This window comes from Engystomops pustulosus, chromosome 6 (assembly GCF_040894005.1).
Source record: "Engystomops pustulosus chromosome 6, aEngPut4.maternal, whole genome shotgun sequence".
Lineage (NCBI taxonomy): Eukaryota > Metazoa > Chordata > Amphibia > Anura > Leptodactylidae > Engystomops > Engystomops pustulosus.
The window spans coordinates 39,909,035-39,932,125 of record NC_092416.1 but is presented as its reverse complement, the minus strand read 5'-3'; the positions used below and the strand labels follow the sequence as shown (position 1 = coordinate 39,932,125).

At 41.6% G+C, this 23,091-nt stretch overlaps 2 protein-coding genes across 3 annotated transcripts; one reads left to right on the top strand and one right to left on the bottom strand.

The window, feature by feature from the left end:
- The first annotated feature begins 276 nt into the window (after window positions 1-276).
- LOC140134952 (interleukin-18-like) lies at window positions 277-18,633 on the top strand. Of its 2 annotated transcripts, XR_011856433.1 has the most exons (7): window positions 277-374; window positions 5,028-5,078; window positions 6,487-6,624; window positions 8,502-8,635; window positions 11,529-11,680; window positions 11,937-12,202; window positions 18,248-18,633. XR_011856433.1 is itself a non-coding variant. In XM_072155797.1 (6 exons), exons 1-6 carry the CDS (start codon window positions 362-364, stop codon window positions 12,046-12,048), a joined length of 600 nt encoding a protein of 199 aa, XP_072011898.1. In that variant the 5' UTR covers window positions 277-361; the 3' UTR covers window positions 12,049-14,092. The 2 variants fall into 2 exon arrangements, 1 of the variants encoding a protein (XP_072011898.1); XM_072155797.1 differs by lacking the exon at window positions 18,248-18,633 and having other exon boundaries at window positions 11,937-14,092.
- SDHD (succinate dehydrogenase complex subunit D) lies at window positions 18,345-23,031 on the bottom strand. The gene is made up of 4 exons (XM_072155799.1): window positions 22,913-23,031; window positions 21,871-21,975; window positions 20,778-20,922; window positions 18,345-19,079 (listed from the first exon to the last, which is right to left on the bottom strand). The coding sequence occupies exons 1-4, from the start codon at window positions 22,956-22,958 to the stop codon at window positions 18,914-18,916; spliced, it is 462 nt and encodes a 153-aa protein (XP_072011900.1). The 5' UTR covers window positions 22,959-23,031; the 3' UTR covers window positions 18,345-18,913.
- Window positions 23,032-23,091: the final 60 nt, after the last annotated feature.

Genomic DNA, 23,091 nt, shown 5'->3' with positions numbered 1-23,091 from the left:
CTGCTGGTCTATGTGCTAAGACTTTTTATGCATTTTGAGACTTTTTTGGGACTTTTTGAAAAAAAAATGTGCAGCATTGGGGCAATCATGAGCGCCAGCTATGATTAATGTCCCCAATAAAACTGTCCCTAGGAGCAGGTCTAATGATAAATAACCCTCAATATGTGTATTGCATTTAGAGTAGTTTATTGTAGTCTTGATTTGCTTTGTGCAGGAGAAGAAGAACTCTGTAGGGAACTTCCCATGAAAAAATTCTAGTACATTATCACGTGACATGTGAAATGACTTCAGTGCAGAGAAGGGGAGGAACAAAATACCTGTGTCCTGCCTGACTAGCGGCAAATGAGCAAAAGCTGCAGACATGACCGCAGCAGGTAAGTGTGACCGGGGCTCGTGTGTTTGTCTAGAGAGGGAAGTTGTTACCCGCAGTAATCTACGGATCAGGCTGCCTGAGCTCAATAAGCTTCTACTCGTATTCTTCATATCCTCAGTCTTACCACACCCCAGGGCTTAGACTACAAACCTCTAGTCCGCGGTGCACATGTGCTGTCTAACAAAACTGAGATTTACTGATGTAATTACTGAAGTTATGTTGTGTGCGGTGTACATATAGGTCTGATTTTTATTGTTATTAGGAGAGTTGTAATTCTCCGATGGTGATGGAATTTCTGACCGGAATATTCTTTATGTCTGGTTGTTGTTTATATGCACGAAGAGATAAATTTGTGAACATTTCCTTTAGTCTATTGCAATTGTGAAATATAGAAATAAAGTCAGGAGCAAATTACCCCCTAATGGTCATTTGTGGCTAGTAGGTGACAAAAAGGAGCACCCTGCTGTGGTCCTTCCATGTATCCATGTAATACAAACCCTTAGCTGCTGCACAACCTTGTAAATCAAAGCTCAGCTGCTGCAGAACATGATATTACACACTGCAGCCACTGCATAACATGACAGTACACACCTGAACCTCTGCAGAACATGACATTACACACCTCATCCGCTGCAGAACATAACAATACACTCCTCAGCTGCTGCAGAACATGGCATTACACACCTCAGCCGCTGCAGAACATGACATTACACACCTCAGCATTTGCAGAACATGACATTAAACACCTCAGCCGCTGCAGTACATGACATTACACACCTCTGCCGCAGCAGAACACGACATTACACACCTCAACCACTACAGAACATGACATTACACACCTCAGCCACTACAGAACATGACATTACACACCTCAGCCGCTGCAGAACATGACATTAAACACCTCAGCCGCTGCAGAACATGACATTACACACCTCAGCCACCTCAGAACATGACATTACACACCTCAGCCACCGCAGAACATGACATTACACCTCAGCCACAGCAGAACATGACATTACACACCTCAGCCGCTGCAGAACATGACATAAACACCTCAGCCGCTGCAGAACATGACATTAAACACCTCAGCCACCGCAGAACATGACATTACACACCTCAGCCACCGCAGAACATGACATTACACACCTCAGCCGCTGCAGAACATGGCATTACACATCTCAGCCACTGCAGAACATGACATTACACACCTCAGCCGCTGCAGAACATGACATTACACACCTCAGCCACCTCAGAACATGACATTATACACCTCAGCCGCAGCAGAACATGACATTACACACCTCAGCCACTACAGAACATGACATTACACACCTCAGCCACTACAGATCATGACATTACACACCTCAGCCACTACAGAACATGACATTATACACCTCAGCCACTACAGATCATGACATTACACACCTCAGCCTATGCAGAACATGACATTACACACCTCTGCCGCTGCAGAACATGACATTACACACCTCAGCCGCTGCAGAACATGACATTACACACCTCAGACGCTGCAGAACATGACATTGAACACCTCAGCCACTGCAGAACATGACATTACACACCTCAGCTGCTGCAGAACATGACAATACACACCTCAGCCACTGCAGAACATGACATTACACACCTCAGCCACTACAGAACATGACATTACACACCTCAGCCACTGCAGAACATGACATTACACACCTCAGCCACTGCAGAACATGACATTACACACCTCAGCCACTGCAGAACATGACATTACACACCTCTGCCGCTGCAGAACATGACATTACACACCTGAGCCGCTGCAGAACATGACATTACACCTCAGCCGCTGCAGAACATCATAATACAAAACTAATCTGTAGATTAGTCATACATTTCACACTAATGCATTCTGTCAAAATCTGCTGCATTTATTAATTGACCTTAATTTAGTGTTATTTGAATTTAATTACACTGCTGCATATTTATACTTAGCCTTACATATTAATAATATAATTATATTTATATATCTTATAAGTAATGTCCTTATTTAACCTGTATGCAAATAAATTATATACTCAATACAATGACAGGATCATATTGACACCCATGTTATCACACACACCCATTAATATATACAAATATATGTACATATTTGCAAGTACACACAGAGGAGAGGGAACGCAGGCTGTGCAGTCACGACTGTGTGATGTGCACCTTGACGCCCCCTCTATCTATCTAGCACACATCACCTGGTGATGCTGAAAGTAAGTTTGATAAAATTATAATTTTGTGGAACATGAACAGCTCAGCTTCAGAGCTTGTTAGAAGGTCATTAATGGAATAGAATAAATATTATAGTAGACAATATTTGTCTTAGGAAGAAATGGGCCTAGTTCTTAAAAGAATTTAAAGAATGTCACAGATGGCTTTTTAAATATTCTCTATTCTGTGGGAAATCCTCATCTTTAGTATTTAGACAAATCTACAGGTAAAGTCTTAAAAAACTCCTTTAAAGGAAACCGGTCATCAGAAATTGGCCTAGTAAGCCACTACCAGTATGTTATCAAGCAGTAGAAGACCCAGCTTGGTGGCATCATCCAGAAACTTTGAAGTTAGATGTAAGTTAGATGTTTAAAGTCAGGGAGGCGGAGAGTTTAACAGTGAAGTCAAGCTCTCCCTCCCTCTGAAGACCTACTACCATGTGATTGACATCATATACCAGACTTCAGGACATATGGTCAATGATGTCCCTGCCGGACCATCAATTACAGTGAAGGGGGCGTTCTAAGGCAGGGAGAGCTTGACTTCAGTGTTAAACTCTCCGCCTCCTTGACTTCATTAAACCAATTTACATCTAACTTCAAAATAATTTTTCTGGATGATGCCACCACACCAGGCCATGAAAGTAACATCATCTAGAGGCTGCTCAGTTGCTTGACAACATACTGTTAATAGGCCAATTTCTGATGACAGGTTCCCTTTAAAGGCTTTTTTTTTTTACTTCCAGCTTGTTAAGTGCTAACGGCCACGTGGGTTGTATAGATAAATATGCAAAACAATTATGAAGCAGCAATAAAAAATGATATGTTTCACAATCTATCAGAAAACAAAAGAATACAAATCATTGGCTCAACTGTAAGAGGTGCAGATAGTGCTGTTACACACACAGACCATTGGTAAATAAAATGAGACCTGAAAGTAATGCTTAACAAGTAACATTACAATAACAATAACAAAGAGAATTACATTGTTTGCTGTATCAAAGGAGAATATAGAAATGCAGGTATTGTCACTGCACTATAGTACCATATGAGGATATAGATGAAATTAGTATCTGCCTCTGGATCATAGCAACATATCATTATACACATGCAGGTCTACAGACTGCCCTGAAATTAATTATCCCTAACTGACCTTAATTCCAGTAGCACCCTCTCCCTTGCTCTGTCCTGACCATATGAGGATCTCTACCTAAGTGCCCTTAAAAGGGCAATTGTTGGTATTTGAGAAGTTCCTGCTTTTCTGACTGAAAGTCTGAAGAGCAGAATCCTCTCCTTAGCATTGTCTCCTGTCTGTAATGGCATCATGTTCCACTTAGCCAATCACAGCCATACTCAAACTTGGGCATTAGTGAGGTGTCTAAGGGACTGCAAGCTGCATTTTCCCAAAACACAAATCTGTTCAGTTCAGTCTCCGGGTCCGTTAGTGCCAAATCCAACAAAGACCCACATACTGCTGATTGCTGCTTGCACCCTCTGGGTGACCCAGGCAGCGACAGCTGTGTAGTTGCTTAGACAAGGGTGCAGCCTGGGTCATAGAAATGATGCTGGCATTCACAGACACCCTGGCAGTGAAGAGTGCAAGAGTGAGGAGGAGGCAGCTGCAGGGAGCGCAGGTAGTTGAGTATTAATTTTTTTTATTTGTTGCTGTGCAACTTGTATGCATAATAGGTTCATGTGCTGGGCTACCTATATCCAGGGGCTTGTTCTGGGCTACAATTATCCAGGAGTCATGTTCTAGGCTACCTATATGCAGGTGGCATGTTCTGGTCTACTTATTTCCAGGGGGTATGTTTTGGGCTACCTTTAGCCAGGGGCTTGTTCTGGGCTACCTATATCCAGGAGCTATGTGCTGGGCTACATATATCAAAAGGACATGTTCTAGGCTACCTATATCACGGGGGAATATTTTGGGCTACCTATATCCAGGGGGCATGTTCTGGGATACCTATATTCAGGGGACATTTTATGAGGATCCGTGTTAAAAGGAAGCACCAGGGACTGTAATACCTCCACTGGTACAAAAGAGGCCATCAAAAGAGTATGACTTAATTTATTTTTTATTCAAATTCCGTCACTTCCGGGGTTCCCCAATATATTAAAAAAAACTTTAACTTTCCTTGTGGTGGTGCCTCACAGAAACTGGTTCCCACACCTAGTGGCTTACTGAGAGCCATGTATGCTAAGACTATGTAAAATGGAGGTAGGGACCTTTCACCCAGCAGTTGTCTGAGGTATGTGGTTGCCCGGACAGATTTTTTCACTGATTTCCCATATGTATCTGATATGAAAAAAATAATTCTCAGGGGAGCCTTCAACATTGTAATGATTGACACTGAATTATTTCCTGTATGTTCTATCAACATCATTTCTCAATTTCCTTTCAGATATTGACTTTGATGTATTGAAAGTGGATGAAGGAATCTTAGTGTTTGAAGGTAAGTAGTGTATAAGTCAATAACTTCCCTCTACAAGCCAAACAAAGAAATGCTATACAGACCAAAGTAGACTCCTTGCACCACACATATGTATTTTGCCTGGTTATCTGGTGTTATTGCATTCACCTCCAGGCACAGCACGACATAACCTTTATCACTCCTAACATTTTGTAATTTTGTTATTTTATATATTTATATTTATTTACCATCTACCACCAGGATGAATGATACTTTACTTTTTCTTCCACCAGGTCTGCATACTTTATAATTGTTCCCCATACTCTGTATTTTGGGGGGGGTCTTGTGTGGGGTCCTGCGAGACCGTCGTTTATGTGCTGTATCTACCATGTGCATTGTATATCCAAATGCCCTATAATAAAGTTTATTGTTGACTAGAAAAAAATAGTATTTGTAAAAAACATGGAATAAGAAAACATACAAATAAATGATGCTGTCTGTGTATAAAGATCACAGATGACAGATAATCTTTACAGCCCATTGTGTCACAAAAAAGAAAAGCATCTACCTTTAAAGGGCATCTGTCAGCAGGATTTTACTTATCAGGACAATGATTTGCTGCAGGTCTCATTATACACAACACAAATGTGTATTAGTCTATGATGCCTGCTGGTTAATTATTTGGGAAATCATCCTTTGGAGTCTGAATTGTGTAGGTGTCTCAAGCAGCAGCTCCTGAAAACATGTCCACCTGAATTGGGCTCCAGAAGTCGAACAGAGATGGGAAAGCAGTTTTAAAGGGATTTTAGGCTGATCCCTACCAAGGTTTGCATGATTGACAGATCTTTCTTTTTACCCAGGATTGGCACCAGCACTGGGCATACCCAGGCAAGTGCTGGGCCCAGAGTTGCTGGGGGGTTTACATAAGGCTGTACATAAGGAATCCATAGGAGATGAGGGGGGCTTTATATAAAATAACCATTAAAGGGCTGCTGGGATGATAAACTGCAAAGGGGCCCACTGAGGCTCTGTCACCCAAGGGCCTACTGTAACCTGGAGCCGACCCTGCCTTTACCAGAACAATAATAGGCCTAATAGGCTACCATTGTAAAACTGAAGCAGAACAAGTTTGCAGTGTATGACATTATTGTGTGGCATAACAAAAAGTTACTAGAAATAAGAAAGCCGGCCCTCCAATAAATAGTGCAAAAAGGGAAATCTTTCTTTCACCTCCTGCACCCTTTGATAAAGGCTCCTGCACAGCTGAAACGCTGCAAGACATTAAATAAGGATCTCCCCTTTTTCACTATTTATTGGAGTGCTGCCTTCCTTTGGATTACTGTATACCTGGGTATACATTGGGTAAGAGGATTAAGGACTGTAGACTGTGTTGCCTATTTTTGTTTTAATTGATATATATGTAAATTTACTTTTCACATTGACTTTGCAGATAACCCAGAGATAGTTGATGACTCATGGAAAAAGTCTGACAGAATGATAACAGGAATACTTGAAAACATATTTAAGCTATGGTTGAAAGTACACCCTGATGACCCTGATGGTGCCGTCTTTACTAATCCTGCACCAGGTATTGAAAGCATCTTGTGTCAAGCATCTTGGACCCTGGGCTGTATGAATATTACAGCCCCTAGAAGTCGGGAATCACTTCCTACATATGGTACTAGAGTCAGCTTCTTGGAGTATGGAGGATGTGTCCCTTCTGCTGCTTTCATTCTGTGGTTTAACCAGTTCCCACTTTGCGCCATACATGTACCATACAAGGGGGGGGGGTGCTGTAGGAAGAGCGCTCACGGGCTGAGCCCTCTTCATACAGAGGTAAGGTCTGCTGCATATTGCAGGAAACACTCACTGCTAATACCTGCAGTCAGTGCTAGCACCGATCGCGGGTATTAATCCTGATAATGCCACCGGCATTTTTGTTCCGATCGTCAGTTCCCGGTACGTCATCGGGAAGTGGAGATTGGTTGCCATGAAAGCCAGTGGCTCATTGTAACGAATACTGTGTAAAATTACCATATACTGCATTACAGTAGTATTACAGTACATGGTAGGAACGATCAGACTATCTAGGTTTAAAGTATCCTAGAGGGTCTAAAAATTTGTAAAAAAAAAAAATTTAAAAAAACATTCAAATCACCCCCTTTTTCCCTGATATAAAACAATAAATAATAATAATAATAATAATAACAAATAATAAAAAGTAAAAATAACAAACATTTAAGGTATCGCCGCGTCTCAAAATGCTGATCTATCAAAATATATTAACTGTTATTGCTGGCAGTGAATCACATAACGGAAAATAGCGCCCAAATGTCCAAAATGCTACTTTTATACCATTTTACATCACATAAAAAAATGTAATAAAAGTAATCAAATGGTAGCAATGAAAACGTTAGCTCATTTTGCAAAAAAATGACACCTCACACAGCTCCATACCCAAAAGTATGAAAGAGTTGTTAGCGTCAACAGATGGTGAACATTCCCCTCATTTTGTGGCCTCCTGTCCTGCACTCCCATCATATTGTGGCCTCCTGTCCTCCACTTCCCTCATATTGTGGCCTTCTGTCCTCCACTTCCCTCATATTGTGGCCTCCTGTCCTCCACTTCCCTCATATTGTGGCCTTCTGTCCTCCACTCCCCTCATATTGTTGCCTCCTGTTCTCCACCCCATCATATTGTGGCCTCCTGTCCCTCCACCCCCATCATATTGTGGCCTCCTGTCCTCCACCCCATCATATTGTGGCCTCCTGTCCTCCTCTCCCCTCATATTGTGGCCTCCTGTCCTCCTCTCCCCTCATATTGTGGCCTCCTGTCCTCCTCTCCCCTCATATTGTGGCCTCCTGTCCTCCACTTCCCTCATATTGTGGCCTCCTGTCCTCCTCTCCCCTCATATTGTGGCCTCCTGTCCTCCACCCCCATCATATTGTGGCCTCCTGTCCCTCCACCCCCATCATATTGTGGCCTCCTGTCCTCCACCCCCATCATATTGTGGCCTCCTGTCCTCCTCTCCCCTCATATTGTGGCCTCCTGTCCTCCTCTCCCCTCATATTGTGGCCTCCTGTCCTCCTCTCCCCTCATATTGTGGCCTCCTGTCCTCCTCTCCCCTCATATTGTGGCCTCCTGTCCTCCTCTCCCCTAATATTGTGGCCTCCTGTCCTCCTCTACCCTCCTATTGTGGCCTCCTGTCCTCCTCTCCCCTCATATTGTGGCCTCCTGTCCTCCACGCCCCCCCTCATTTTGTGGCTCCCTGTCCTTTATCCACTTCATATTGTGGCCTCCAGTTCTTCATCCACCTTCAATGTGTGGCCTCTGTCTTCCATCCCCTTTCATATTGTGGCCACCTGTACATGTTAAGATACTTTCCAAATAAATGAGGAAAGCCTTAGCCAATAAAAAGCCAAATATACATTAAAAAGACATGTTTTTCTTTCTTATTTTTTTTAGATTGCACAAAATTTAATCTTCTGCTATACAGGACCAATAGTATAAGCGAAGGACTTTCTATTGCATTCACTGTGAAATATGAAAATGAGACGTACTACATGTGCTGCACTGAAGATATGAAGCTTTACTTTAAGGTAATGCAAACTTTCAACCATGTTATCTCTCCAGCAGCTTTCAAATCTGCAGCCTAGTCTGTGAGTTTGCATTACACTTTAGGGCTTATTCACATGGCCGTCTGCGGGGACGTACATGCGGCCGCAAATTTGCGGCCGCATGTACGTCCCCATAGACGACAATAGCGGCACGACGCAGATACGGTGCCACACATGTGTGCCACCGATCCGGGCCGCAAACCGCAAAAAGATAGAGCATGCTCTATCTTTCGGTGTGTGTGCGGCCGTGTCCCGCTATTCTCTATGGAGGGAGGAGGGGTCACCTCCACTCACTCCAGCACACGGCGGTATGCTCGCACGGCGGGCATACCGTGTGTCTGTGTGTGAATGTACCCTTAAGCTGTTGAGTGTAGACATAGCTGCTGTGACCCACTGCTTCACTTCCCCCCCATCACTGAGCTGCTATGTAATCTGACATCTACGTAAGTGAATTTCAGGGATTTCAATTTACAAAAGCAGATTAGGAAGAAAGGAGGATGTTTATAAACAGCAAATAAGTGTAGGTTATATTTTATGAAGTTACTGTTCCTGTGTCCTTCATTTCCCCTGCCTTTCTTTATCATTTAAGCAGTTTATGTAAAATCATATTTCTGTATCCACTGATAGCTGTGAGATGAAGGAACCTGATAAAGTGTTGAATAACACCACTCTTTACATTCATAGGGCCAGATTTATCTTAAGTTGTTTTGTGCATTTTTTTGCGCCTAAAATGTCTCTATTTTGCGCCATATTTATCTAATGTCAAAATTTGCTTAGATAGATGTGATCCTTCTCTGCGGTTTTTTTTTTTTAGACTTTTTCATATATTTGCAACTTTTTGTAAAAAGTCTCAATGAGAAAACATTCTATAAATCAGCTTCAGCCGACGACATTCTGCTGGCAACATCCAGAAGGGGTTAATGTGAACAGCTCCATTTTATGATGGTTTATATTGTTAAAGAGAACCCGTCATGCAAAATAACCCCCTAAACTAAATATATTTTCATAAACTGCCATTAGAGAGCATTGCCTCTATCCCTTCATTGTCCCTCTACATGCCTGTAAGCCTAAGCAATGAGGTCCTAAAGCTGTATGCAAATGACCTGTGAAATGTCCAATGAAGCATTAGCATATTCAAGCTGTCCACTCTATTCATGAGTGGGAGGCACAGCCACACCCCCAGTGCATGACTGACAGCCTGTATAATGGTGTGAGGCTGTATAATGATGTGCTTCCTGGTGCTGGTGGCCACGCCCCCTGCAGCCTGTGTGTGTTTAGGAGAGATACAGCAGCTCCAGGCAGCCATGTTACAGCAGAACATGTCAGATTCATGTGTAGCTGATGTCTGTGTCTCTCACCTGTATATTAGGAGGATGCAGCATGTCAGCAGATGCAGCACACACACTAGCCATGCTTTACTATCCATTACAGACAGACATGAGCAGGGGGAGGAGAGGGGAGGGGTAACAGGAGTGACATCACTGCCTCTGACCATGTGACCAGCCTCATTTACATAATAAAGAAAAGATGATTTTGCAATGATTAATGTATGAAATAACTAGATAAAGGCTGGGATGGGATCCTTGTGAGCTGCTCCAACAGGTAGTAGTGACAGGACAAGTGACACAGACCTGATGACAGGTGTCCTTTAAGCATCATCACTGATTTCTGTTTAAAAGAATCAATTTAAAATATATATATATATATTAATATAAAAAAAAAACATCAAGAACAGCTGTATGACTGATGCTCCTGATGCTTATGACACAATTTGTATGTGAAAAAATAAACATGAACATGTTCAATACATGAACAAACAATAAACATAATAACAAAATAACAAAAAAAATGTTCCCATTGAAGTCTATGGGAGAGTGAAAATCTGCATCAATGTGCAGTTTCCATGCAGAATTCTCAGTCAAAACGGATGGGAAAAAAGAGGGAAAAAATTGCATGCAAAAAATCTGCGATAAAATTGCAAAAATGCACCTATAAACCAAAAAAAGAAGAAAGTTGATTTATCAAATCTGTCTGATTGGTTTTTTGAGACTTTTTTGAAACATTTTTAAAAAAGTCGCATGTCATAAATTAGGAAAACATCTGGATTACTAAGTTAAATGAGGCGTAAGTGGCTAAAATCCATGTGCCGCTAACACATACTTAAGCCAAAAAAGTCTCAAAAAACACACCAAAAAGTCGCAAAAAAAGATGATAAATCTGGCCCATAGTCTGTTCTCCTTAGAGAGCTGAACCTTTAAGTGAAATTTTCTCTTGGTGTAGAAAGAGTTAATTGTTAGTCTTCTTATCTGCTTTATGTGGAGGGAGCCCTCAAGGCTTTCAGAGAGACTCATAGAAGCTGCTTTACTTCTACTATCAAGAATGATAAACCACGGACACTTTCTCATAGATATAGGCACCGTGACTGTGGTTATATTGGTATATGTGTTATCTATGGTCTCCTTCCATTTAAATGTATGCTAACGAAACAGAAGGGCACCTGGTGGTATTAGGTGCTATAACTTCACAGGCTGTGCAGGAGGGAGGCGGAGGGGAGGTAGTGTAACAGCCTGTGAATCTATAGCAGAGATGAGCTCTGGTAAAGCCCTCCAGAGCCCTTCTAGCTTAGTAAAATCATTTTAAAAGTTGTTTTTAAAAGGAAGGAACAACAAATTACAAATATAAGAAGAGTACCACACACTCGGTGCCTGGATCTATGAGTAAGTGTCCCTGGTTTATCCATGCTGGATTTTGATAGTAGATTTCCTTTAATCTCCATATGTGTGAAGTGGTGAAAGGTCGAGTTTAAGGGGAAAATATTGTGTAATCTTCTGCTTTATAGAACAGGAATAACATATACTTATTTTTAATATTACAGAAAGGAGAATGCCCCAGTCTTATTAAAGGAGACCACAGTGACATCATCTTTTTTCAGAAACAATTCAGTGCAGGTGACAGCAGCTTCAGGTTCCAGTCGTCCTTAAATACAGACTATTATTTAGCCGTCAGTGACAAGAGCGGAAAACCAAAGTTAGTCCTCCAAAAATACAACGGCTTCAGTGAGATGGAAAGGTTTAACGTGGTATAGGGGGCAGCAAAGATGTGTATTATGGGCATTATGTCATGTATTATTTTATCATATTTTAATGTATTGTTAAGGGAAAACAATGTGGCCTTACTGTGTCCTTCACTTTTTTGTTCATAATGGAAACGTATAAGTTCATTTTTGTTAAAAAATTATAGGCGATGTCTGGATTCATAAATCTTTTTTAAATATTGGCTTCAGGTGGTATAAAAGTAACGCAGAACGTTCCTTGGTCCTTACCTTGGGTCCAGCACCGCACCTCCCATTCACGCAAGTCTCTCTAGATATACAGAAGTTGTGTTCCAACTACTGATTATGCTGGTGGTTTTATCATTTTTTTTTATCATCTAGAACCCTAATTCAGACTACAGTTAGAGGCAGAAGCAGGGGCGGATTAAGACTGCCATGGGCCCTGGACTGTATGAATATTAGAGCCCCTACAAGTCTGGAGTCACTTCCTATATAAGGTACTAGAATCAGCTTCTTGTGGAATTGTCCCTTCTGCCTACTTTCAGTCTGCGGTTTCTGGACCTTTGAAGGACCTTCAAAGGTCTGGAAATGGCTCTTGTGTGCATGTGTATTGAGAGTAAGAATTCCTTTCTCAGTATAAAGTGGATGATTTGGATGGCCATGTGCCCCCTAGAAAGTTTGGGCCAAACCGCCTATATTATTACCCACTAAAGAGCAGGAGGGTCCTTAAAGGAAATCTACCAGCAGGATGAAAGACTGTATGCAAATGAGCCTGAGGGGCTCCATTAACACCTATGCAGCCTGTAGTCCCTAAGACTCATTTGCATACAGTCCTTCATCCTGGTGGTAGGTGCCCTTCAAGTTCTTAATTATTTTCACACCACCTGGGCTCATGGTAAAATTAAAAATAATGAACATATCTATATAAAACACCGGACAAATGAAAACAGACTTCGTAAATTTTTATCAGGCAGCTTCAGATAAAGTCAGATAAATGCATTGCTAACAAGATTATATATTATTATTTAATGTAAATAATAAGCTGTTAATGGATATCCTAAAGGGAAATATATTTATAGCCCTTCAGCTTTTTTGGGGGTTTTCAATAATTAAAATGTATAGGGTATTTTAGAATTGTGAAATAAATGGTTGGTACATTGATATAAATTCAATAAGAAATGCAAATAAATAAAATGTATAAAACAAGTTTTAAAAAAAACTGGTAACACCTGTTCTCACAGGTATATAGCCAGCCAGCTCCCTGCCCCCCAGTATATAGCCAGCCCATGCACCACAGTTTGTAGCCAGTCAACCCACTGCTCCCTGGTTTATAGCCAGCTCATGGACCCCGGTATATAGTCAGCCAATCTCCTGCCCCTAGTATATAGCCAGTCCATGTCCCCTAACATATAGCCAGCCTGGACATGACCCCGAGTATATAGCTACCCAGCCCATGCCCCAAGTATGTAGCCATCCAGCACATGCTCCCCGTATATAGCTGGCCAGTGCTTCCCCTTGACCCCCAGCACATGCACCCCAGTACATAGTCAGCCCGCCCATCGTATATAGCCAGTCAGCATATGCCCCCACAGTATATAGCCAACCCCCTGCCCCCAGTCATATAGCCAGCCTGCCCATACCCCCAGTATATAGCCAGCCCTATGTCCTCCAGTATATAGCTAGCCATCCCATGTCCTCTAGTATGTAGCCAGCCCATACCCCCAGTATATAACTAGCCAGCCCCTTGCCCCTCAGTATATAGCTAGCCAGCCCATTCACCCCGGTATATAGCCAGCCAGCCCATGCCCCCATTATAAATCAAGCCAGAACATGCCCCCAACATATAGCCAGCCATTTGCTCCCAGTATATAGTCAGCCAGGACATGCCCCCCATGTGCATCTATACCCCCCAGTATATATCCAGTCCATGCCCCCAGTATATAGCCAGCCAGCCCGCCCCTGTCCCCAGTTTATAGTCAGCCAGCACATGCCCCCAAGTATCTAGCCAGCCCCCCCCCCAAGAAATAGCCAGCACATGCCCACAGTATATACTGTAGCTAGCCACCCCATGCCCCCAGTATATAGTCAGCCAGCACAGAAGTCACAAAGTTGCTGGAAGCCACTAGTGCCATTTAAATTGCCTTGGCTGAAAATGGCAGCTCCATGAACCACTGCAGCCATTTAAACAGTTAATACCTGCAAATATTGCCAATTCTGTGGTGGGCTGAGTGGAACCCAGACCCGGACCTGAACTTCTAATGAACTTTTTGTTTCTGGTCCGCTGAACACTATCCAAAATGCTTGATCTAGGTCATACAGTTTAAGGGAAATGGTACGAAATATTGATGAAATGTATGTAAACTTTTGATTTTGCAGAAAGTAAAAGAAATGGCTAAAAAATTCTCTCTCTCTCTCATTATTCTAGTAGTTGGAAAATATAAATAATTTTGTGCCTTTTTCTAAAATGTAAAGAAACTTCTGGTTTCAACTATACGTCAGCATAAAAAGCAAAGAAGATCCAACTTCTAGTTGCACCACACACTCAGATCCCCATACAACAGAGCTGTAACATACTGAAGGATCATCATAACTTATCTTGTGAAACCATCATCCTGTAGCCTATTCATACTTCCTTTCATATGTCTCAGCACAATTGCAAACCTACATTTACATTGTTTTGTGGTTTTTAATCTTTCACAAATTCAAACCTAAACTTTTGGCACCGGAATTCATGTCCCTGCATGTTTAGGGGAATTCTCTAAACTAAATTGCAGTCTCTACAAAAGAAAATGTTAACATATGTTGCAAGATGTGATGAAAAACCAATATACTGGCAGTCCCCGGGTTATGTACAGGATAGGTTCTTTAAGTTTTTACTTAAAGGGAACCTGTCATCAGAAAATTGGCTTAATAAACCACTACCAGTATGTTGTCAAGCAGCTGAGCAGCTTCTAGATGATGTTTCTTCCATGAACTGGTGTGGTGGAGTCATCCAGAAATTCTACTTTGAAGTGAGATGTAAAATGGTTTGATGAAGTCAACACTGAAGTGAAGCTTTCCATTCCCTAGAAAGCCACTTCACTGTAATTATGGTCCTGCAAGTGTCCTGAAGTCCAGCGCAACATGGGAGGATGTGTTCAGAGGCAGGGAAGCTTGACTTCAGTGTTCAACTCTCCGCCTCCCTGACTTTATACAAACAATTTACACCTTACTTAAAAGTTTATTTTTCTGGATGATCCCACCACACTGGGCCATGATCTAGAAGCTGTTCAGCTACTTAACAACATACTGGTATTGGTTTATTAGGCCAATTTATGATGACAGGTTCCCTTTAAGTTGAATTTGTATGCAAGTCGGAAATGGTATATTTATTATTGTGCTCCAGACAAAAAATTTTTTGTCCCTGTGGCGATTTTCAAAATTTTGTGTTGTAATGGGAACAAGGATTATCAATAAAGCTTCATTACAGACACTTTACAGCTAAAGTAGCATCCAGAGATCTTCACCAGAGGTCACAGTGGGCAGAGGGGTCCGTCTGTACATTGAGACATACAATACAATCCATTAAGAGGAAGCAGCACTCTGGAATATTTAAAGAGGTTTATTCACCTGTGGTACAAAATGCACTTTTATATTCCCGACTGGGACTGGATCCAATATCACTGTGCCACCTATTTCTTTTTGAGACATACAATAGATATTATAACAGGTGGTGGATTATTACAGGTCTTAGATTATCGAATGTTCTGGATTCCAAAATGAATTATTCCAACATATTTGAATCTCCCCCTGTAAGTGTGAAAATAACGTTGCAAATATAAATCAGAAATCTAAAGGGTTCATGAGGAATAACAATATTTCTGGCCATTAGATGATCTACAGTTTGGATTATTTGCTGAGTTTTTTCCCTTTGCGGGATCTATTCGTAGTACTTTGTTGTATTGGAGCCATGGAGTGCAATCAGGTAAGCTGCTATGACATCAAAACTAGGCCCTAATGGAGTTTACTAATATGACATCACAAGTGAGTGTCTGTGTGGTGCTATATACTTCTTTGACATCACAAGTCAGTGTCTGTTATTGTATACTACCGTGACATCATTATTAAATGTCCAGTACAGTATACAATGGTGACATCATAAGTGAGTGTCTGGTACTATATACTACTGTGACATCATAAGTGAGTGTCTGGTACTATATACTACTGTGACATCATAAGTGAGTGTCTGGTACTATATACTACTGTGACATCATAAGTGAGTGTCTGGTACTATATACTACTGTGACATCATAAGTGAGTGTCTGGTACTATATACTACTGTGACATCATGTCATCATGGTAGTATTGTCTAGTAGTGTATACAATGGTGACATAACAAGCGAGTGTCTGGTACTTTATACTTGTGTGACATTATAAGTGAGTGTCTGTTATAGTATGCTACTATCACATTATAAGTGCCTGCTACTGTATACTACCGTGACATTAGAAGTGAATGTCTGCTACTGTATACTCTTGTCATATCATAAGTGAGTGTCCGTTATTTTATACTACTATGACATCACAAGTGAGCGAGTACTACTGTGACATCATAAGTGAGTGTCTAGTATTTTACACTACTATGACATCATAAAATGAGTGTCTACTACTGTGTCTGGTAGTGTATACTACTATGACATTATAACTGAATGTCTAGAATTGTATGCAACGGTGACATCATAAGAATGTGTCTGGTACTAAATACTACTATGACAGCATAAGTAAGTGTCTGGAATTGTATATAACTATGGTATCATAAGTGAGTGTCTACTACTGTATACCTCTATGACATAAGTGAGTGTCTGGTATTTCATACTACTATGACATTATAACTGAATGTCTAGAATTGTATGCAACGGTGACATCATAAGAGAGTGTCTGGTACTAAATACTACTATGACTGCATAAGTAAGTGTCTGGAATTGTATATAACTATGGTATCATAAGTGAGTGTCTACTACTGTATACCTCTATGACAGTGATGGCGAACCTTTTAGAGACTGAGTGCCCAAACTACGACAAAGACCCGCATATTTATCGCAAAGTGCCAACACAGAAATTTCATTTGTGATTTATACTCCCTTCTCTGTCACAGTTTTCATTGATACCAGCACCTGAGGACACCAATATAGCAGAAAATAGTCCCAGGTAGAGCTGTCACTTTAAAATAGCACTGAGCACAGCAAGTCCTGGGCTTTCTGGGACTGCAGGAAGATACCTGGAGTCATCTCTAGTGAAGGCCTGAGTGCCCACTGAAAGGGCTCTGAGTGCCACCTCCGGCACCAGTGCCATAGGTTAGCCATCACTGCTCTATGACATAAGTGAGTGTCTGGTATTTCATACTACTATGACAGCATAAGTGTATCGGACTGTCAGTCGGGTAGGAAACTGTCAGGTGAGTGATTGTGACATTCAGGTATATTACAGACTCCCGCAGGATAAGACATCACAAGTACTTTGCAATAAGACAAATTATGTTTTCATCAGGAATGAGGCTTAGGTGTTATATTTGTGTTTTGGTAAGTTACTGTGACATCAGAATTGTTTTCGTTAGGTCAGCAGTAACAGTTCAGTGGAGCACTGAAGCAGACACAGGACATGTGCTGATGAGGTACAGAGTGTCTGTACTGGTGTACATGATGCTATTTTCCATCTTATGCATGTGCATAAAATAATCAGTGTTCTAGCACCACCTACTGACAATAAAAGAAAGTGAAAATTCTGCATTTTAAAAGGGGAATACAGGATTTTTTTTAAATGAATCGCTTATAGTAAACCATCTCAATGCTCCAGTAAGTGCTGCTTCTGCTTTACTCTGATACAAAACCTGAACACATATTGCTGCAGGTTAGCTGTGGGCCAGTGTCTGCAATCAGGTATAGTGTGCAGGGGTGAAATAAAAATATCTTAAGATGTACTCACACCTTGCAATTGAGGGGTGGTTAAATATGGGAAATAAAAGAGCAAACTGCCCTTAAATAATTGTCAATCCAGATATTTTCAGCAAACGAATGAAAAGTATTTTAAAAATATATATATATATATTTTTTTTTAAAAAAGGATTTTCTTTGTGTTGCTTTAACCAAACTTAAAGGGAGTTTCCTGACTGGGCATCAGTATCACAGGGGTGGTGGTCTGACACCTCATTAACCAGTTGTTCCAGGAAACTTCTTACCCCATTACTACATAGTGGACCACCCTCTATAGCCTCTGTGTTAAGGGGTGACACTCATACAATGTCATCAGTATCAAAACGGCTCCTCACATACATGTAATATAACCTTCATGCCACACAGACACATAGAAGCAGCTCTCATAGAAATTATTTCAGCTGTTTATTGCCCCAGGGTGCAGAATATAAAGTGCAAATGCTTCAGCTCCTCATAGTAGCCCTTCTCAGGTGCCTGGTGTGTACCTACCTTTGAGGGTAGATCCTCAATTTTCATTGTGCTGCTCCACCTGCCCTATTATCTAAGCTTATCTAATCAAACAAATGCGTGTTCCAGGTTCGCCAGAAAGAGAAGTTGCCGCTATTTATTATACAAAAAGGGAAGATGAACGAACAATGAGATCAGAAACAATATCTTCAATGGATATCAATCATTCAAAGCAAAAGAAAAAAAAAGTTTTTATTTGTTACTTATTTATTTCAAGCATTAAACCAACGTCATTGTCAGTTCTGGTGACCTTCATTTATTTTAGGCAGAAATGAGATCACAGTTAGAGTATAGACCTGTAGGACCAGACATGGATGACTCCACCATCTGGAAGACATGAGGTTATATGGTGGTCAGTCAGTCAGGCAGATTGAGATTTGAGTACAATAATGGGATCAGTAACACTTTACCCCAAATTGTAAGAAAAAAAAAAAAATAGGCTGACCTCCTCCCAATGATTACAGATAGATGAGGTCTCTGTGTGTTGTGATGTGTAGTTCCTGGATTTACCATCCTAAAATATCCAATATAGTAAATGGCTGCATTATGCACTTATGAATCACTATGGAGAGTTATTCTGCAACACACAGATACAAACCAAGCTGGACGGCATGTACTGTACAAAGGGACGCGAGCACTTCCATCTTCTAGCAGGTGTTATTGTATCCGTCCTCCTCGCCATATTCATTCAAAGCATAAAACATAAGTGCTGACATACATTCATCTGCAGAGCGATCACAGGCTCCACAGCATGGCCACCGCTTTACAGATACCCACATCATGGTAGTTGAAATAGCAAAGACCAGCAAAAGTTAAGGAGGAGAGAGCCAGCAGTCCAGTGTTGGCCAGCTTAACCTTTGCATCGCCATGGACGTAGTCAGTGACCACCTGACCCAGACCCCTGCAAGCACAGCAAAAATACAAAGATTAGTTTACCTGAAACACAAAAGCACAACAGTTCAATAGGCTTATGTTTAACATCTACATCTTTATATTGAGGGTTTTTTTTTACCGTGCAGAATTTAAAGGGAAAAAGTAAAGTAATTATTCCACCCTTAACTGGCCCCAGCATCAAGTAATGGCCTTTCTTATGGTGCCTCTCACTAAGCTGAATGGGTAGGAAAACTCCAGTAACAACGTTAATAGGCATATAATAATTAATAATAATAATTCTTTATTTATATAGCGCACACAGATTACGCAGTGCTGCACAGAACTTGCCAAACCAGTCCCTGTCCCCAATGGGGCTCACAATCTAATCAACCTACCAGTATGTTTTGGAGTGTGGGAGGAAACCGGAGGAAAGCCACGCAAACACGGAGAGAACATACAAACTATTTCTAGACATTGACCTGGATGGGACTTGAACTCAGGACCCCAGCACTGCAATGTTGTAGTGCTAACCACTAAGCCACCATATGAAAATTTATCCTAACTAGTCACAGAAAAATTTCCCTACTTGTTATTTTTCTTGGGGAGCTGAAGCTAATCATGGTCATTTAGGAGTACAGGGCATCATAAAATCCTATCTTTTATGGCGTGACAGGCAGATCATGGCCACAAATAAGGTTATGTGCATTGGGCCTTAGAAAGCTGCAACAATTTATATTGCTTTTCCTTTCAAATAGGTTTTCCCATGAAACAAGTTAGTCTGTATTCTAGATGGGGCCTAACTTCCTGATCAGTGGGGGTCCAAACAGAACCAGTTGGACCACTCGTCGCTCCCAGGTATGAGTAGAGCAGCTGGACGCACGTGGCCGGGCTGCCCCATCCATCTCAATTGAGTACAGTGCTCGGCAACCTCTGTCAGCTCCATAGAGATGAACGGGGAAGCCCAGCCATGCACCACCGGCTGCTCCGCTCATCACGGGAAGCGACCAGAGGTGCGACGGGGGTAAATAGGACCCCTTGTTCTCGTGTTCTTTGTGGGGTCTTATTACTATCCACAGAAAGGTAGCCCTTATTCTGTTGATAAGGCTTAACTTGTTTTAAGGAAAAACAAAATCTCTGTTTGCGGTGTGGGTTACCTTTTGTTGTAAGTTTTATAAATAACGATACATTTTCAATAAAAATTTGTTAATCAAAAAAGCCGACACCGAGACAGGGATCAGATTTGTCTAGTCATTCAATCATGTCATTGACCAATCACTTAATGCCTGACAACAGACTTGCACATAATGACTACATTAAAGCTACTCCCCGCCCCTATGACTAGTTAACATAAATAAAGGTTTTAAAAACCTGATTCCTTAGTAAAAGAATCAGACTGGAAAGGTCATTGCATCACCTCACATGCAAGGGGAGGCACATGGAGGAAAAACATCTGAAAGTAGCAGACCACAAGGATTGGTGGGTTTTGCCTCTACTGCATTTAGAGGAACCTGTCGCACCATCTACCAAATAAAAACCTGGCATCACGTTATCTCCATTGGGAAGAGAAGCACATCAGAAGTGAATATAAACTTCCCACATGTCAGATTTGCACTTTTACAACCACCTTATAATATTTTATGTCAAGACGGTATAGATTTGACATTGTAAATGTCTGTATAACCCCCATATCCTGTGCTCTATGAAGTACTGTATTACACTGTCTTACCAATGTCCATGAAGGGCGAGCGCTGCAGCCAAAGAGTAATCCACAGCAGCTCCAGGGTAAAAGTAAGCTGCAGGTAGAAGGCCGAGGAGAGCCACGCTCACGGCTCGCTCTCCAGTCCAGTGGAGGGAGGCTGCTTTGGAAGAGGCTTTAATAAAACAGAAAAGTAAAAAAAAATTAACAACTGCTCAATAAATTCTCTAGCCCTAATAGATCAACATGAATGATGAGCTCTATCTTAATGTACAACTTTACAGGTTAAAAACTTTTGCCAAACTCTGCACTAAGCATACATAAGCAATTCCCGAATTTACTCTAACTAGCTATCTGCAGGTATTTAGCAGATAGCAGTGGTTTCCACTAATACCCCCAGGCTAATCTCCATCTGCCATGCTATCTGGTGAGTTGGGAGGGGCAGTAGTAGAGAAGTAGAAGAAATAGGACCTGGAGTGATGTCACAAGCATGTAACTCACATGCACAACTTATATGCTTCAGGTCAGCAAATTTCAAACACTCTGTCCTGATTCACATGAATGCCCCAAGTGCTCTGGCATCACTGCCATTAGCCAATGTCACAACCAGGAAGTGCTGTCCACTTCAGGAATAGTTGAATATGATTTTATAAGAAGGGATGATAGATATATGAGGCTGTATCTCAGGATAGGAAGAAGCCGGAAGCATTAAATAGGTATCATTAGAGTTGTTATCAAAGTCTCTCTCCAGCTGTGCTTAAGCAGTTTTAATGTTTCCATCAACAACACCTCCTAAGGCTAGGTCCTTATTTAGTGCCTCCACTGTAAGGAAATGTCGGGAGGTCTCCCAGAGAGTCTCATCAAAAATGAAATGTGGTCTACAACCAATTAATTCAAGAGCCTAGGAGTCAACAACATAGCCTCAAGGATCTGGGATCCTGCATAGGCTTCAATGTGTTCTCTCTTCTTTACAAGTTCTGCTTGTAAAGTTCCCCATGAAAGCCAAAACGTGAAATCAGCAAACCCCTCAATCAAAATGTCTGATATATAAATAGGACAAAACAATAGTCACAGCACAAAGAGGAGCAATTCTAAGCTGAGGTGCGATTCTCTCATAGCATACCATGTCGATTTTGGGACACTTGGGATGGCAATGCTTGTAATGACGTCCTGTCTTGTGGAAAAAATGCTGCCGGTCTGATGAGCATCGATTTACTGAGGGGAAAGGCTGGAAAGAGAAAACAGAGGTCTCAATAACACAGAAAATAACTACAGAACATGATTTTCATTTCTTACCTACAAACAGCATCCGACTGTAAAGAAATCTCTTTCTAAACGGTGAAGGCAACAATTTTCTAGAATTAGTAAAAATACATCAATTTCATAAAAACTAGTGTTCTCCATTAAAGGTGCTGTAAAGGGGTTTTCCAGGGGTTTATTTAAGGGATAAGCATCAGACCACTTGCCCACTATCAATCCTAAGATTGGGGATACCCCAGCAGCCTATTTTTGAGCAAAGCAATGGCGGGCATGTACCTTGATACCGGATATAGCATCATCCAGGTTACATCAAAGTGTAATTTTCCTGTAATAATAATTCATATAAATAGCGCACACAGATTACGCAGCGCTGCACAGAGTTTGCCAAATTGTTCCCTGTCCCCAATGGGGCTCACAATCTAATCAAACTACCAGTATGTTTTGGAGTGTGGGAGGAAACCAGAGGACCCGGAGGAAACCCACACAAACACGGAGATAACATAAAAACTCTTTGCAGATGTTGACCCTTGGACTTGGACCCCAGCGTTGCAAGGCTGTAATGCTAACCACAAAGCCACCATGTCGCCCCAATGATTAGGAGTTTCAGATCCCCAATACAAAACACTATAGACTATACAAACTCCTATTGGGCGTGAGCACCTCAGGGAGTGTAATTTAGGGGTGTAGGGGACTAGGGTCCATCACAAACCCACCCAAAGACAGAACTATCCAAACATCCCCCCTCTATACCCCTGCCTGCAACTTTGTGACCCTTTTGTCACCAGCAATAAAGTTCTCTAAAAATATTGAAAAGAAAAAAAAGAAGCCCGCGCCACGTATGTGTAGAATAACCGGCCGGGCCGCGGTAGTGTGTGAGGTGACAGGACACACAGCCCCGGCCTCACCTCCGCCTCCTCTGCACAGGGCTCCCACTCTCACCAGCGCCGCCATCTTGCCTGACACCCGACCAAGGTGACACTGCGACTAGGAAGTGATACGATGTCAACAAAACTTTATCACTACAAAATGTGTGGAAATAACTTTATTAAAACGAAAAAAGTGATGGCGAATGGATGACAAAAAA

What these genes read in the sequence shown, in the direction of transcription:
- LOC140134952 (XM_072155797.1), top strand. An exon ending in ATATGAAGCTTTACTTTAAG is followed by an intron (nt 8,636 to 11,528) that starts GTAATGCAAACT and finishes TTAATATTACAG; the next exon opens with AAAGGAGAATGCCCCAGTCT. An exon ending in GACAAGAGCGGAAAACCAAA is followed by an intron (nt 11,681 to 11,936) that starts GTTAGTCCTCCA and finishes TATTGGCTTCAG; the next exon opens with GTGGTATAAAAGTAACGCAG.
- SDHD (XM_072155799.1), bottom strand. Translation starts at nt 22,958, where the DNA reads ATGGCGGCGCTGGTGAGAGTGGGAGCCCTGTGCAGAGGAGGCGGAG. An exon ending in AGTGTCCCAAAATCGACATG is followed by an intron (nt 20,923 to 21,870) that starts GTATGCTATGAG and finishes GTTTTATTAAAG; the next exon opens with CCTCTTCCAAAGCAGCCTCC. An exon ending in CTCGCCCTTCATGGACATTG is followed by an intron (nt 19,080 to 20,777) that starts GTAAGACAGTGT and finishes CTGTGCTTGCAG; the next exon opens with GGGTCTGGGTCAGGTGGTCA.